The following is a 13,338-nucleotide window of genomic DNA, read 5'->3' on the forward strand; positions in this document are numbered from 1 at the left end:
GTTTGGGGCTCTAAGACTGATGAAGAAATGGTCTGGTTGAAGGGCCAGGGGAAGGAGGTGACAGGAGGAGGCATGGGCCTCATGCAGGTTACTTCCCAGCTCGCTGCTCGGGCCACTCCGGTGCTGGGGTCTTTCTTTCTCCTTTACTCTGGTGACGGGCTTCTTCAGGATGGTTTAGGTCCACAGAGCTGTCTTTCTGCGTGTGAGCTATGAGGTTATCCAACTCACCTGTGATAAAACCAGTAGGATCTAGAAACTAAATCCCAGTCTGGGAGCTGAAAGGTCCGTGTCCCCCTCTACTGACTTAATCTTGTATTTCCCAAATAGTTACATGTGAAAAAAAAAGATTGAGATAAAACTCTTCGGGGTTTTTTTTTTTTTTGAGGGGGGGTGGCTTGTTTTATTGGGCTGGACACATTAATTTGCTAGACAATGTGCCAGCCACTTGGGATGCAGAGACGTTTGGCATCCAGACTCTGCCCACAAGGATCTCACTGTATTTGGAGAGACAGACCAGTAAGGGTAACAGCAATACAAAAGGTGCCGTGGGAGGGCAGAGGAGGGTTTTGTTGTTAAAAGCTAGCCTGGAATCCAGCCTTGGGGTTTAGAGAAGACTTCCCAGAGGAAGCAGTACGAAGCTGGGCCATGCAGCGGGCGCCCCCCCCCCAGCTGTGTGCCACGATTTCTGGGGCTCCCTGGGTTGTGCCCATTTACCTAGAAATCAGTCTTACCTGGAGGACTTGGAGGCCCCTGTTCTGTAACTGACATGGGAATGGGTCATCAGAGGAAGCCAGGACCCACAGTCAGGCCCAGGACCCAAAGAAATCGTATTCTGGCATCAGGGGAGATAAAACTCTTGTGCTTTATTTTTTTAGAGTGAAAATGCCCACATTTCTTCCAATAATAAAAACAGAGGTACACTTACTTGAACGTTTTGTGATGCACACCACTAAGCTGTGGACTTAAGAATGCCTCCTTTAGGTTGGCAGATTCTGGTAATAAAGTAACAGTAACTTTTCGACAAGAGAACTTTTCTAAGCACAACTTCTCTTCCAAGACATTCGAGGCTGATCCACTTAAGAGCACAGTGCTTTCCATTAACCACGTAAGGTACACACGCACACGTGTGTACCTGCACACACGTGTCCTAAGAGGAAGGTGGAATGCCGTTTTTACAAGGAGCGGTCACATCTTTGTAAAACGGGAATCTGGGTCCTGTCTGTCCCCGTGGACGGACCTGCTCCAGGCAGTGAGACGTCCTCTTGTGTCTTTGCCACTGAGAACACGCGACTGCTCCTACAAATGTAAATACACTGCCTCTCTACCACAGCCCGAGGGCGACCCAGCAGAAGATCCCGCCGCAGCCTCGAGGTTCCCTGTACCAGGCGGAGCCCACAAGTTCACTTATCAGTTCATGAACGATAAACAGCTTTCACGGCCTATGCTTCCGCTGACTCCTCAGATAAGGACCGGAGCAGGTCTTTGTAGAGAGCAGAGTTCATGAAGCGGGGGTACGAGTCCCTGTGCATCAGGGTGTAGATCTGGAGCTGGGCGTCGTCGAAGATGTGGGGGGACGGCTGCGCCATGCTCCTGTTGATCACCTCCCTGACGCGGGAGTCCAGGCTGACCTGTCGGCGGGGACACAGGGGAGCGCTGTTAGACACGGGCCCCTTTGGAAATCCATCCCAAACTCCTATAACTGGTTTCATTTTTCAAAAATCCCAAACCAAACCAGGTCATCCAGGAAGCCAGCGGCTGCAAGGGAACCTGAGCACAGTGAACGGGGTCGGGGTCTCTGGGCCCCACGGAGCTTCTGACTCGGTGGACGGTGGGGGGCGGTAGTCTGTACCTCTTCTGAGCCTCAGTGCTGCTGGCGGGCATCAGCCCTGGGTGACTACTCGAGAATGAGTGTGCTGCAGTCTTCAAGGAGCAGAGGTGGGGTGCACACGTGCACCCCGGCTTATTCCCTCAGAACGCTAGGGCCAAAGCCTGGAGCTGGACCCGCCGCAGGGCGCTGGGGACGGGCCCGCGCTGTCAGCGCGGCGGAGTCTGCCTCGGAAGCCCCGCGGCAGCGCCAGCATTGCGGGCCGGGCCTTGTGTTCCAGCTCGGCCACCGGTTAGCTGTGGGGCCTCAGGCCGGGTGAACCGAGCCCTAATGCGCTGGCCCCTGCAGTGGGAGTGACGGTGATGGTGGCTGGCCAGGGTTTCATGAGAATCTGCTCAAAGTGCTGGAGTTCATGAAGTCCCGGGAGACGCTGCTCTCACCCTCCGAAGTTGGCTCTCCCTCCTGCACGTGGCTCGTCGGCGCCCAGAGCGGGCCATGGGGCTGGCCTCTTCACTGGACACCAGACGGCCCAGAACAGGACACCCCCGCCCGCATGAACTCACACGTCCCCTCTGCGGGGTGAGGAGCCTCGGCCCGGCCACCTCGGCGCCAGCGGGGCGTGGTATCTATGCGGTGCGCGCGCTGTGGTTTAACAGGAAGGGAAGCAATGATCACCCAGATCACTGAATGCTGGCTCCAGCGATCTGCCTTTCCACAGGCACCGCCCATGCTCCTCCTGCAAAGCCCCTTTGCCTGCCCACCCGTAACTCAGACCTAGCACAGTGGAACAGCCTCAGCATCTCGGGGTCTCTGTCTTCCCAGCTTGGCAAGGATGGGGCCACTGATTCCTGCCCTCCCGTATCCTGGAGCTGCTGTGAGTGGGTGGGGTGCCGGGACGCCAAAGGGGTCCCTCTTACCGTGGCCTCCAGGGGGCACCTCTTGGGGAGCACCTCCTGGGGACACCTCTGGGGGGGAACCTCCGGGGGGCACGCACCTCTTTGGGGGAAAGGACAGAGATGTAGTCCTCATAGATTGTCCTCGCCTTCTCTTCGATGATGGTCTTGCTGGCCTCCTGTTTCAGCTCCTCGCACGCCATCCAGAAGAGCATGTTCTCCTCACTGAACTCGGTTCGGAGGAACTGTCGGAAGGCGTTCCGCCCCGCGGGCGTCAGCATCAGCTTGTCGAAGGACTGGGCCCAGGCACTGGCCTCCTCCAGCGTGGGGCTCGGGCTGGGCGGGCGAGAGGAGGGGCAGAGGGGCTGTGTCACTGGTGGCTGCAGTGAATGGCACCCCTCTGAGAAGGAAAATGTGCACCGAGGACCAGAGCTGTGCTCGTTTCCCTGAGCCTTGGGCAGAAACACCCGAGCCGGGCACCTTCCAGGTGTGGAGTGGGGCTCCTTCCGGGTGTGGAGTGGGGCACCTGCCGGGTGTGGAGTGGGGCGGCAGGGCCACTGCCGTGGTGCCTGCAAACCAGATTGCGAGACTCGCTGCCAAGAATGTGCTCCTTCATGCCCAGGTGCACGCGGCAAAGGTTTAAAGTAGAGAAGTGAAAAAAGGGGGGCGGGGGCAGCTCAGTGGTAGAGTGTGTGCTTAGCATGCACGAGGTCCTAGGTTCAGTCCCCAGTACCTCCATTAGAAAATAAACAAATTACCTAATTACTAATAAACTAACTACCCCACCTTAAAAAATAAGAAAAAAATAAAAGGAAAAGAAGTGAAAAAAAAAACCCTACCACCGTCTGACCACTCTCAGGCTTATGCAAAACCTGTCGTCGTGCACTGGGAAGGCCCACAGACAGAGCTCTCTGCTGCGCTGCCAAAGGCTCTCTGCTTAGTTTTGGGGGGTAAAGGATGTACACCCAAGAATTTGCTACGCAGTGAATTTGTCCTGTGTATGTGATCGTAGGAAAAAAACTCTCCCACATACGCAAAGTTCACAGTGTAAATTCTAGCTCCTTTTCTTGAAATCGTATCTTGGAGGTGGATTACAAGGGACCCAGCAGTGAAGCCTCGGGGAAAAGCTGGAGACCAGACAGAGAAAGGGGGTCTCAGAAGGAGAGCAGTCAGCTGAGCCGACGGTGGGCAAGTTTAGCTTCAGACTTAGGTTCAGTGCATAGATGGATCCCATTTAAGTGCAGCTGTGTGTGAATGCATAGAAAGTTCCATTGGGGATACGTAAAGACACTGTTGGTGGCAGTTAAACCTAGAGATTGGGACAAGGTCTGGAGTAGGACAATCGAGCTTTTATTGCAAAGCTTTTGCACTGTTTGATTTGACTGAGCAGGTGCTTAGGCTTGCCATCGTGCAAAAAGCATCGTGTGTGAGGATGCAGATACCCATCCCAACTAGGAAAATTACTTTTGAAAGAAGTATTTTAAAAGATATTTAAAAGATAATTAAAAAATAATAAAGTAATTACATAAAAATCCTGGATTCTTTTTAGAACGGTTAATTTAATTGGTGAGGCTTCATAAAGTGGGTTAAATTATGTTCCTTAAATATGGGGATTCAAAATACGTCTTTTTACTCCTGTCAACTTAAGAAACATATTAAAGAATGATTTTGAAAACTTTAATCAGGAGTACATTAAATAAAGAGCGAGAGAGAGCATATCCTTTCCACTGCACTGAAGAACCTAGGAGCAAAGAAAGCACAGTTCATATGGCAAAAAAAAAAAGAAGAAAATAATTAGAAGAGACTATAAGCAAGCAATCAACAAAAATATGCTGGAAGATTAAACATACCGGTAATCGTCAACATAACTGACCCAGTGTAACTGCGTTCTGACTCAAATTCCCACTCAGTGACAGAGACTCAAACCAGGCCAAAATCCAACATGGTGCTATTTTTTGGGAAACATACAAAATAGCACCAAAAATGGAAAACAAACAGGCAAAGATACGCAAGGCAAGTGCAAATAGGAATACAATTATTATCTAAGTAGAACTAACCGGAAGCCCAAGGCACTGAATTGGACAAAAAGTCATGTTCTATGACTGGGTACAGTTGAGAATGAATAAAGTCCAACATAATTGAGTCCTTGCCTCTTGCTTCTCTCTGTTCTCAGTGCTTTACTAGTTACTCGGTATCTATGACAACCCTGCTTTGGCTGAGCCACAACAAACTATTAATATGCCCATTTTACACATGAGGAGACTGAGGCAGGCTGTGGCTGCCAAGGGCCCAAGGTCTTTCTGGCAGAATGAGTGGAGCCAGGACTAGATGTGGGCTTTCTTGTTTCAGGTCAGACCCAAAGCCTCAAGCTTTGGTATAGAGTACAGTACACTGAAATGTATCAAATAAACGCTGTTTTTAACAGACTCATACATTGTGGAAGATTTTAATATGCTTCCTAGACTTTGAAGTATTGGGGTAACAAATAAGATAAAGACTGAAGAAAAATATTTTAAGTCAACTTTTAGGTTACTTGGTTTTTTCTCCCATCAAAAATAAGTAATTGAATAAAGACCTATTTGAATGGTGCTCTTAGGATATTTGCCTAGTATCTGCAATTATAGAGGCATAATGTGAAGGAAAGTAAGTGAAATATAAGAACAGGTAAGTGAAAGCAAACTTGTTGATAATACAGGAAGGAAAAAAGACAATTAAAAATTTTGGCATTACAGTAAGTAATTTATATGTTTTTTCCAAATTACTTTAAAAAATACATTAGCTAAGTATAAATTAATAGTGAAGAAAAACATGAGACTAGAAAAATTCTCCTGAAAACCCAGCTTTTATGTTTTATTATGTTCTTTTTTTTAAAAAGTATATCACATAAAAATAAAATGATGTCCTATGTTTTGCCATGAAGCATCAATTTATAGTTGTGATTAACAGGCATTAGATTAATAACGGAACTGATTTTTCTCCCTGTCACACAATTAAATTAATTAACTTAAAAGGAATTCTGCCGAGTGAAAAGGTGATGGCACGTTATGATCTGATATTATTAAACTGCAGTTAGAGAAACCGCGTTCTGTTGGAACATATATGCAAACAGAAATCAGGCTGAGACTCTATATGAGCTGGATGTTCATGAAACATATGTGATAATCATTTCATGACGTATGCAAGTCACATCATTATGCTGTACAGCTTAAACTTCTGCACCGCCGCATGTCAATCATACCTCAATAAAACTGGAAGGAAAAATAGTAAGGCTGGCATTTCTGTGACTTAGTGAGCTAAACAATAGGAGATTTTACCTTTCTTCGCAGGTTGGAAGGTCCTCTCTGCTGAGTTCATAGGAAGCCCTTCTGAGTCTCTGTTCCTCTTGGTTTCTGACAGTCAGACTGCATGCAAGGGACATAGATGTGTCAGTTGAGATCCTTCTGTATCAAGGAAAGATTTTTTTTTACAGATATTTCAGAGAACTCCAGGTTACCAAGTACAATTGCTTTCTTGATAAAGCTGACACTGCTTTGTCTTAGGAACACCAAAAGAATGACTACTAGCCAAGCGTTAGTGAGATAAACTGTAGGCATAACATTGCAGTCTGCACTAATGAGAGGGTTTCCGTTTAGAATAACAATTCTTTTCATGAAACACATCCGCTCAAAAGCAGTAAAAAGTGAGGATTTCAGGAATGTGTGGGGTTTTCACTTCACTTCCTGCATCTATAAAAAGGTATACATTCTCCAGACTGTGTTTTGAATGAAAATGGAGGTCTTGTATATTTACAGGCACACATACAAAAGTATGAGAGAAAACCAGGGAAGTATACAGTCAAAGTCTTTGTCTCTTTCCATTCCTTCCATACATTTTGTACATTTCTTTATAAATTTACTCCAAGGTTTTTTGTGGGCACAGCCAATGGACTTTTCACTTCCATTTTATCTCCTAACTCCTCACCTTACTGTTTGTATTTCTAAAGGGTACTAATTTCTCTCTTTCTTTCTTTCCTTTTTAGTGACAGTCGGTTACAGTGTGTCCGTCTCTGGTGTGCAGCGCAATGTCCCAGTCACGCATATACATACATATATTTGTTTTCATATTCTTATTCCAGTTTCTTTCAATCAGATGGATGCTGCCATGAACCCTCTCACAGTGGGAAGCGTGCAGCAGTGAATATTCACGTACAAGTCTTTGTGTGGAATGTTTTCATTTCTCTGGTTAAACATTGTTTTATTTCAGTGCAAATTTATCAGTCTTGTCCTTTTATGGATTTTCTTTTTTCTTTTTTAAAGTAATCCTTCCCAAGATTGTAAAAGCTACCGCCCTGTGTTTCCTTCTGGGCTTGTCACATGTAGGTTTTTAAGCCATCGGGAATCGATTTTGGGCTTGAATTGACCACCTGCACTGGGACATCTCTGCACACGTCTCAGACGTCACCTCACTGAGCCTGATTCGCAGAGTGAGAGTGGAAAGGGGCCTAAACCTACTCTCTTCACCGCTGGGGGGTCTCCTCCCCGACTAGGTTGGGTCCTGGACACCATGTGTGTCGGGAGCGTCTACACGTGCCTGCCCTCTTGTCTCCTGCTGGGGCCTCTAGACGCCTCCTCGGTGCTGAAGGCTCACCTTGCATGCTGGGCTGCTTGGCTCTTGTCTGCCCCTCTCCCCCACATTCCCACTTGGGTCTGGGGTTCTGTCCCGAATGGGGAGACCTCCCTGCATCATGACGCCATCAGTCTTCAGAATGTCCCATTACTGGGTCCCACCCACCAGAGAGGACCCTCTTGGAAACTGACACTAGCCCAAGGCAGACAGGAGCAGCCCAAACTATCCTGGAAATCTCATTTTCAACCTCCAACCCCCACATCTCGCAACCCCCAATTCTAACGGTTCTATGTCACCGATCAATTCCAGTTTTTCTTCTCCACTGGACAGTGAGGTCTTGGTCCAGATAGCAGCCAAGCCTATATTAATTTACAATAACTTAACTGCCCGAAGCTCTGCACACTTTGGGCTGGCACTAAGCACGTGTCATATCCGAGATTTCAGAACCGCAACCTAACATCCCTGTGATCTCCAGGTGCGAATCATACGCATTTCTCCAGACCCTCAACAACGACTCAAATGGTCAAGTTGTATCCTTTTTTAAGCAATAATTGTGTATCTTCCCCTACCAGTAAATTAACCTATATTTTTTAGATTTTTTTCTCTCCCTGCCAAGCATTGACATTTTTCTTTATTAAAAAGCAAAATTAATAAAACAGAAGCAGCAGAAGATAAAATCCAGGCTGCTTCTCCTTCATAACCCTAACCTTCCAGGCCCACATGAAGTTCTAAGCCCTCCGCGAAGCCTTTGTTACCAGCTAGCGGGCCTTAGGTTCACTTCTGGGGGAATCTGGGCGCTGTTTCTGCCCCAGTATTAACAGTCAGTCATCACTGCCTTAGACCGCCCTTTCGTTGTTTGACTTCTGTCGGTTTGCTTGGTTTCAGGGATCTGAACGTGTCTCTCCAGGGCTAGGATGCGGCCCCTTGTTTTTCGTTTTGTTTGCTTGTTTTTTGTTTCTGCTGTCACTCAGAGCCCCAAGTCACCGCCAGGCATACGGCCGTGCTTCAGAAGCGCGACTGGCGAGAAGCCCAGGCTGGCAGGGCGCGGGCCGCCCCCGCCGGGGCGCGCGGGCCTTACCAGGAGCAGCTGCAGCAGCAGCACCAGCAGAAGCAGCAGGCGTTGGCCGCTCGGCGCCCCGCCCCGCGCTGCCCGGGCCCGGGGCCCGCCGTCGCCGTCGCCGTCGCCGGCTGCTCCCGCGCCTCCGTCCGCTCGGAGCCCATCGGCTGCAACGGGGAGAGCAAAGGCGGGGCAGTGAGCACCACGGAGCCTGGAGCCCCCGCCGCCCCGGTTGTTGACCAGACGCCGTGCGACGCTACCCAGGGCGTTTCTAATTCTGCTAAAAGCCGATGCTTACAATCTATTAACGGATCAAATATTTATTCACTGTCTAGAACCTGCCAAGCACCGCGATGAATTCTAGGCGTAAAATGACGAACCGAGGGTCCCTGAGCCAAGGTGCTCACAGTTCAGCCGAGCAGACAGACCCACGTCACAGCCCTCGGTGAGGACCCACAGCAGGTGCACTTCGTCCTGGGACGCCAGCCACTGTCCCGGTCTGTACCTCCTCGTTTCTTTCCTCAGTGTTCTACGTCTCAGTTCATCTTCGTAGAGTCTCGACTTGGGCTCACACTCTAATTTTGCTCTGAACATCATTACAATTTCTTACATGGTTCCTTGGAATTCTTACACATGGTTCACTAATTTTGACATCTTAAATCATTTAAAATTTTGAATAAACAAGTATACAGAAATCTGTGCCATTTCTATAACATTTACTAGCAAGCTGTCATCACTCAGTTCCGAAAATTCTAAACCGACAGGTGTGATTTTTCACCCAATGACTAGATGCTGGAGTATTCAGCAGCGAAGGGTCATGAATACACCACGCCGAGCAGTGGTGACTTAGGAGAGCCCAAGAGGAAGTTAAAAGTGTCAAAAAAAAATGCAAATAAAGATTAAACAGTGCTGATAATTAAAGTTATGTCATTAACACATGGAGTTTGTTAGATTATTGCGTCTACACTTGTGTATGTTTGAAATCTTTCCTTAAAAACGTTTCAGAAATGTCGAATTCTATTGTATTAAAAACATACCTAGGGGGTGGGTCTAGATCAGTGGTGGAGCATGTGCTCAGCATGCACGAGATCCTGGGCTCCATCCTCAGTCCCTCCACTAAAAAGCGAATAAATTAAAAACCTAACTACCCCCTCAAATAAAATAAAATAAATATCTATTGAGATGATCCTATGAATTTCATCCCTGAGGTAGTTAATGAAGTGAATCACATGAACACATTTCTTAATGTTGAGTCGCCCTTACTTTACTAAGTACACTCCTGTTGGGTCTAAAAGATGATTACTCTTTTATTGCACTGCTGAAATGGATGTGGTAATATTTTACAAGAGCTGTTAAAATCCACTTGTCTACCTTTCTTTCCTTTTTCCTAAGGGAATTGTTTTTCCCCTGAAGAATATGTAGACTTCGGCGGTAAAACTACTGGAATCTTTCAGGAGTGGCTTATTGACTGTGTCTGCAATTTGTTCTTTGATTTCTGTTCTTCTCACAGTTTCTTTCTCTCTTTGAGTCAATATGGTATTTTTCATTTCCTGGGGAAAACAAATCCACCCATTTCATCTAGTTTTCAAATTTACTGAAACCTACCATTACTAGTTATCCTAATTGTCAGATCTGGATGCTTTAAAAGGCAAATGTACATAGTTGCTTATGGGAGAGTTGCATATTGAGTGTTATTAAGTATTTGTAGAGAATTAATTTTGTAATGTAACAGCTAACTAATATGAAGACCAACAACATATAGCAAATGAATGCTACTGTTTACAAAATTAAAAAGAAACATGCCATTGGCGTATGTGTTAATTCAGCTTGTCCTTTCAGACAGTCATATGCGGTCTGATCGGCAAAAAACTAGCTTCGCGCATCTTTTCCTTTGCCTTTATCATGTGTGCGGGGGAAGCTCCACACACGCTTCGTTTCCATGTGTTCTTTCTAAGCAACACGGAATCAGTGCTCCTCTGCCATTGCTACTTTATGCCTCTCCCGTGTGTCCAGGGCCGACCGCTGGCCGTCGCCTCAGTGTCGGTTGGGATGCTGTGTGCATGTCACAAGCGTGATGCCCCAGGAACTGGACGCCTTTGCTTGAGGAGCCCAAGGCTCACAAGTCAGATGAATGTAAAACCAATATCAGCGACCTCAGGGGCTTTATTCTGTGATTTATGACATTTTAAAACCAGCCAGAGGAAATGGGAAAAACAGGCTGGAAGTTTATTAAATGTTCAGATCTCAACAAAGAGATAATCCTACTCAAACACGGCTTCTCCATTCCTAGGAAGCCAGCATTTAAGAGAAGTCTTTCAAAGTTCAAGTAAAAGCCAAGGTACATTCTTAATCCTGAGCGCAATCTGCTGGTAATTTGAAATTGAAAATAGTAACCAGTTAGAAAAAAATTCTAACCTAACTATTATTAGCTCAGAAAAGTGATTTTATTTATTTATTTTTTACTCAAGTACAGTCAGTTTACAATGTGTCAATTTCCGGTGCACCACATAATGCTTCACACTTATGCATACATATACTCATTTTCATTATAGTTTACTTTAAGATATTGAATATAGTCCCCTGTGCTATATAGTTGCATATTGAGTGTTATTAAATATTGTTGCATGTCTGTTTTATATACAGTAGTTAGTATCTGCAAATCTTGGACTCCCAGTTCATCCCTTCCCACCCCCTTTCCCCCTGGTGACCGTAAGTTTGTTGACTGTGTCTGTGAGTCTGTTTCTGTTTTGCAGATGAGTTCATTTGTGTCTTCTTTTTTTTTTAGATTACACTTCTGAGTGATCTCACACGGTATTTTTCTTTCTCTTTCTGGCTTCCTTCATTTAGAATGACATTCTCCAGCGCCTGTTCACACGACCAGGTCTTTGTTGCTGCTCTGTGTGAGGAACAAAGCTCCCTTCCTCCTGAGCCACGTCTGTTCACTTTTCTAGACTCTCTGCTTCCTGGGCTTCCACAGCTGTGGTCCCAATGTGCATGGAAAGAGGGGTGGTGTTCCAGGAATGTTCTCTGTGCAGCAGCCTCGAGAGGCCCGTTCATTTCTCTGTTAAGTGCAGTCACCATTTGTTCCTAATTTTAGCCTTCTTTGAGTCTTTCTGCCGTCTAAGTCTCCCTAGCCTGAGAACCTTTTTCTGACATCATTTTCCCCAGGATGGGAAACTCCCATCACTGGTACCTTCTCAAGCACACCCAGAGTGTGCTCGGTGGGGATGGCGGCCTGGTGGAGGGTTGAGCAGGACCTCCTGAAGGCTCTCCTTGAAGCCTGGTGCCCAGCTGAGGGTGGGGGAGGAGGCAGCTATGATCCAGGTACCTCTCCACCCGAGCCTATCACTCCCTGTAGAGCTGGAAGAAACCGAGGGCACAGGCTGCGAAAGGAACTGTTAAAACTCCTTCCTCGAGAGGGAGGGAGAAAGGTTCCAATCTGGCGTGATGGGCACCAGGCTTCCAGAACTAGGAGGGAGCTGTATGTGAGGATGTGGGGCTTGGAGGCTGATTAACCCGCAGAAAGTCCTCTTTGGCTGCTGCTGCTGCTCTCTCATTCAAGAATCTACCCATCGGTGGAGGGTGTAGCTCCGTGGCAGAGCACCTGCTTAGTATGCACGAGGTCCTGGGTTCAATCCCCAGTACCTCCATCAAAAACAAATAAACCCAATTACTACCCCCCAAAATAATGAGGAAAAAAAAAAGAACCAACAAAAATAACTAAAAAAATCTACACAATGAAGTTTGAAACACAGACCGACTGAAACCAAAAGGGTGGATGCTGAAGTCTCCCTGGGTTTAGCTACCGGCGCTGAAAACAGCAGCAGGTAAACACAGCTTTCTCTGAACCACGTATGTCGAGCATAAACACCGCTCACCTGATGCCAATTAAGTCACAAACAGGGCCTCTGCCTGCCCACGCTCCCCAAGGCTCCCACCTGTCATTATTAGCTGCTGGGAAATAAGCTAAATCTAGTCCACAGTGATGCTTCTGTAGTTTTGGGGGATCCTGAAGTAAGCCAGCCTCAGGCCTGAGGACACTGGCCTGTTATCCCGCCATGTGACCATCACCAAGGAAGTCCGGCTCGCTCCCGCTCGTGAAGTGTTAATGAAGAGCTGGGATTACTTGCACTGACTTCATCACAAAGAGGCCAAAATTCAGATCCAAGCTGTGTCTTCCACTTTATAGGACACAGAAAGCTCACAATGTTTAGCAGCTAGTGGGTTTCAGTGGGAGATCTTAACTCTTCCTCTGTGTGAAACTGTGAATTTTCAAATTTTTCTGTCTTTCGGTTTTTTTTTTTCCGGTCTTTTTGGTTTTATTGTCTGAATAATTCCAGGACTGTTTTAAGAAAAAGCTGGTTCATTGTTCTAGCAGGGGAAGTCAACTGAAAGCTTAATAATGACACTTGGCTTTTTCAGAATTATAATTACTTCCAGATGGGTGCCTTCACATGTCCTTACCTTAAAAAAAAATGATTTAAGCATGTTACCAACTGTTTTTTGGCGACTCTGAATGGAAGTCTTTACTCTTGTTTATATAGTTGTCGCCAGGTTTGTAGCTTAAGCCACCAAAGGTTCGAAGACTATAGGAGTAATATCTTTCTCTTCTGCTGTCACTAAATGAACATTTTGCATACGTCAACGTTTGCAATTGCCTTTGGGATCTATTAGAAACAGTAAGAAAGTATGATCTGAGGGAAATGAGTAAATTATGCATGCATTTACTTGTTCTTCCTTAATACCAATTAACTATTAAAGAGCATTTTGCAAGTACTGATTGAAATCTTAATCACGGGCTCTCTTTACCCCAGGAAGCCATAGGGTTCCTCGAGGAGACTGTAGGTGGGGGGGGGGTTCCCATGACAACTGAGCCCAGGGCACCCCTGAAAGTACTGAACACTTATTAATGTCTGTGAGGCTGCTTCAGGCAATCTTCAAATCATTAAAGAACGTGT

At 46.6% G+C, this 13,338-nt stretch overlaps 1 protein-coding gene across 3 annotated transcripts in view; it reads right to left on the bottom strand.

The window, feature by feature from the left end:
- Positions 1 to 847: 847 nt before the first annotated feature.
- The window catches only part of RGS20 (regulator of G protein signaling 20), a 40,052-nt gene continuing 27,561 nt past the window's right edge, over positions 848 to 13,338 (bottom strand). For 2 of the 3 annotated variants that reach the window (XM_072951983.1, XM_072951984.1), the window contains 4 exons: positions 8,402 to 8,547; positions 6,033 to 6,119; positions 2,820 to 3,054; positions 848 to 1,628 (listed from right to left, as the gene is read on the bottom strand). In XM_072951983.1, the coding sequence (XP_072808084.1) occupies positions 1,440 to 1,628; positions 2,820 to 3,054; positions 6,033 to 6,119; positions 8,402 to 8,547 (657 nt within the window). In that variant the 3' untranslated portion in view covers positions 848 to 1,439. Of the gene's footprint in view, positions 1,629 to 2,819; positions 3,055 to 6,032; positions 6,159 to 8,401; positions 8,548 to 13,338 lie in introns of those variants that run through there. The other variant, XM_072951985.1, reaches the window with a different exon arrangement.

The sequence above is a fragment of the Vicugna pacos genome, chromosome 29 (genome assembly GCF_048564905.1).
Source record: "Vicugna pacos chromosome 29, VicPac4, whole genome shotgun sequence".
Classification (NCBI taxonomy): Eukaryota; Metazoa; Chordata; class Mammalia; order Artiodactyla; family Camelidae; genus Vicugna; species Vicugna pacos.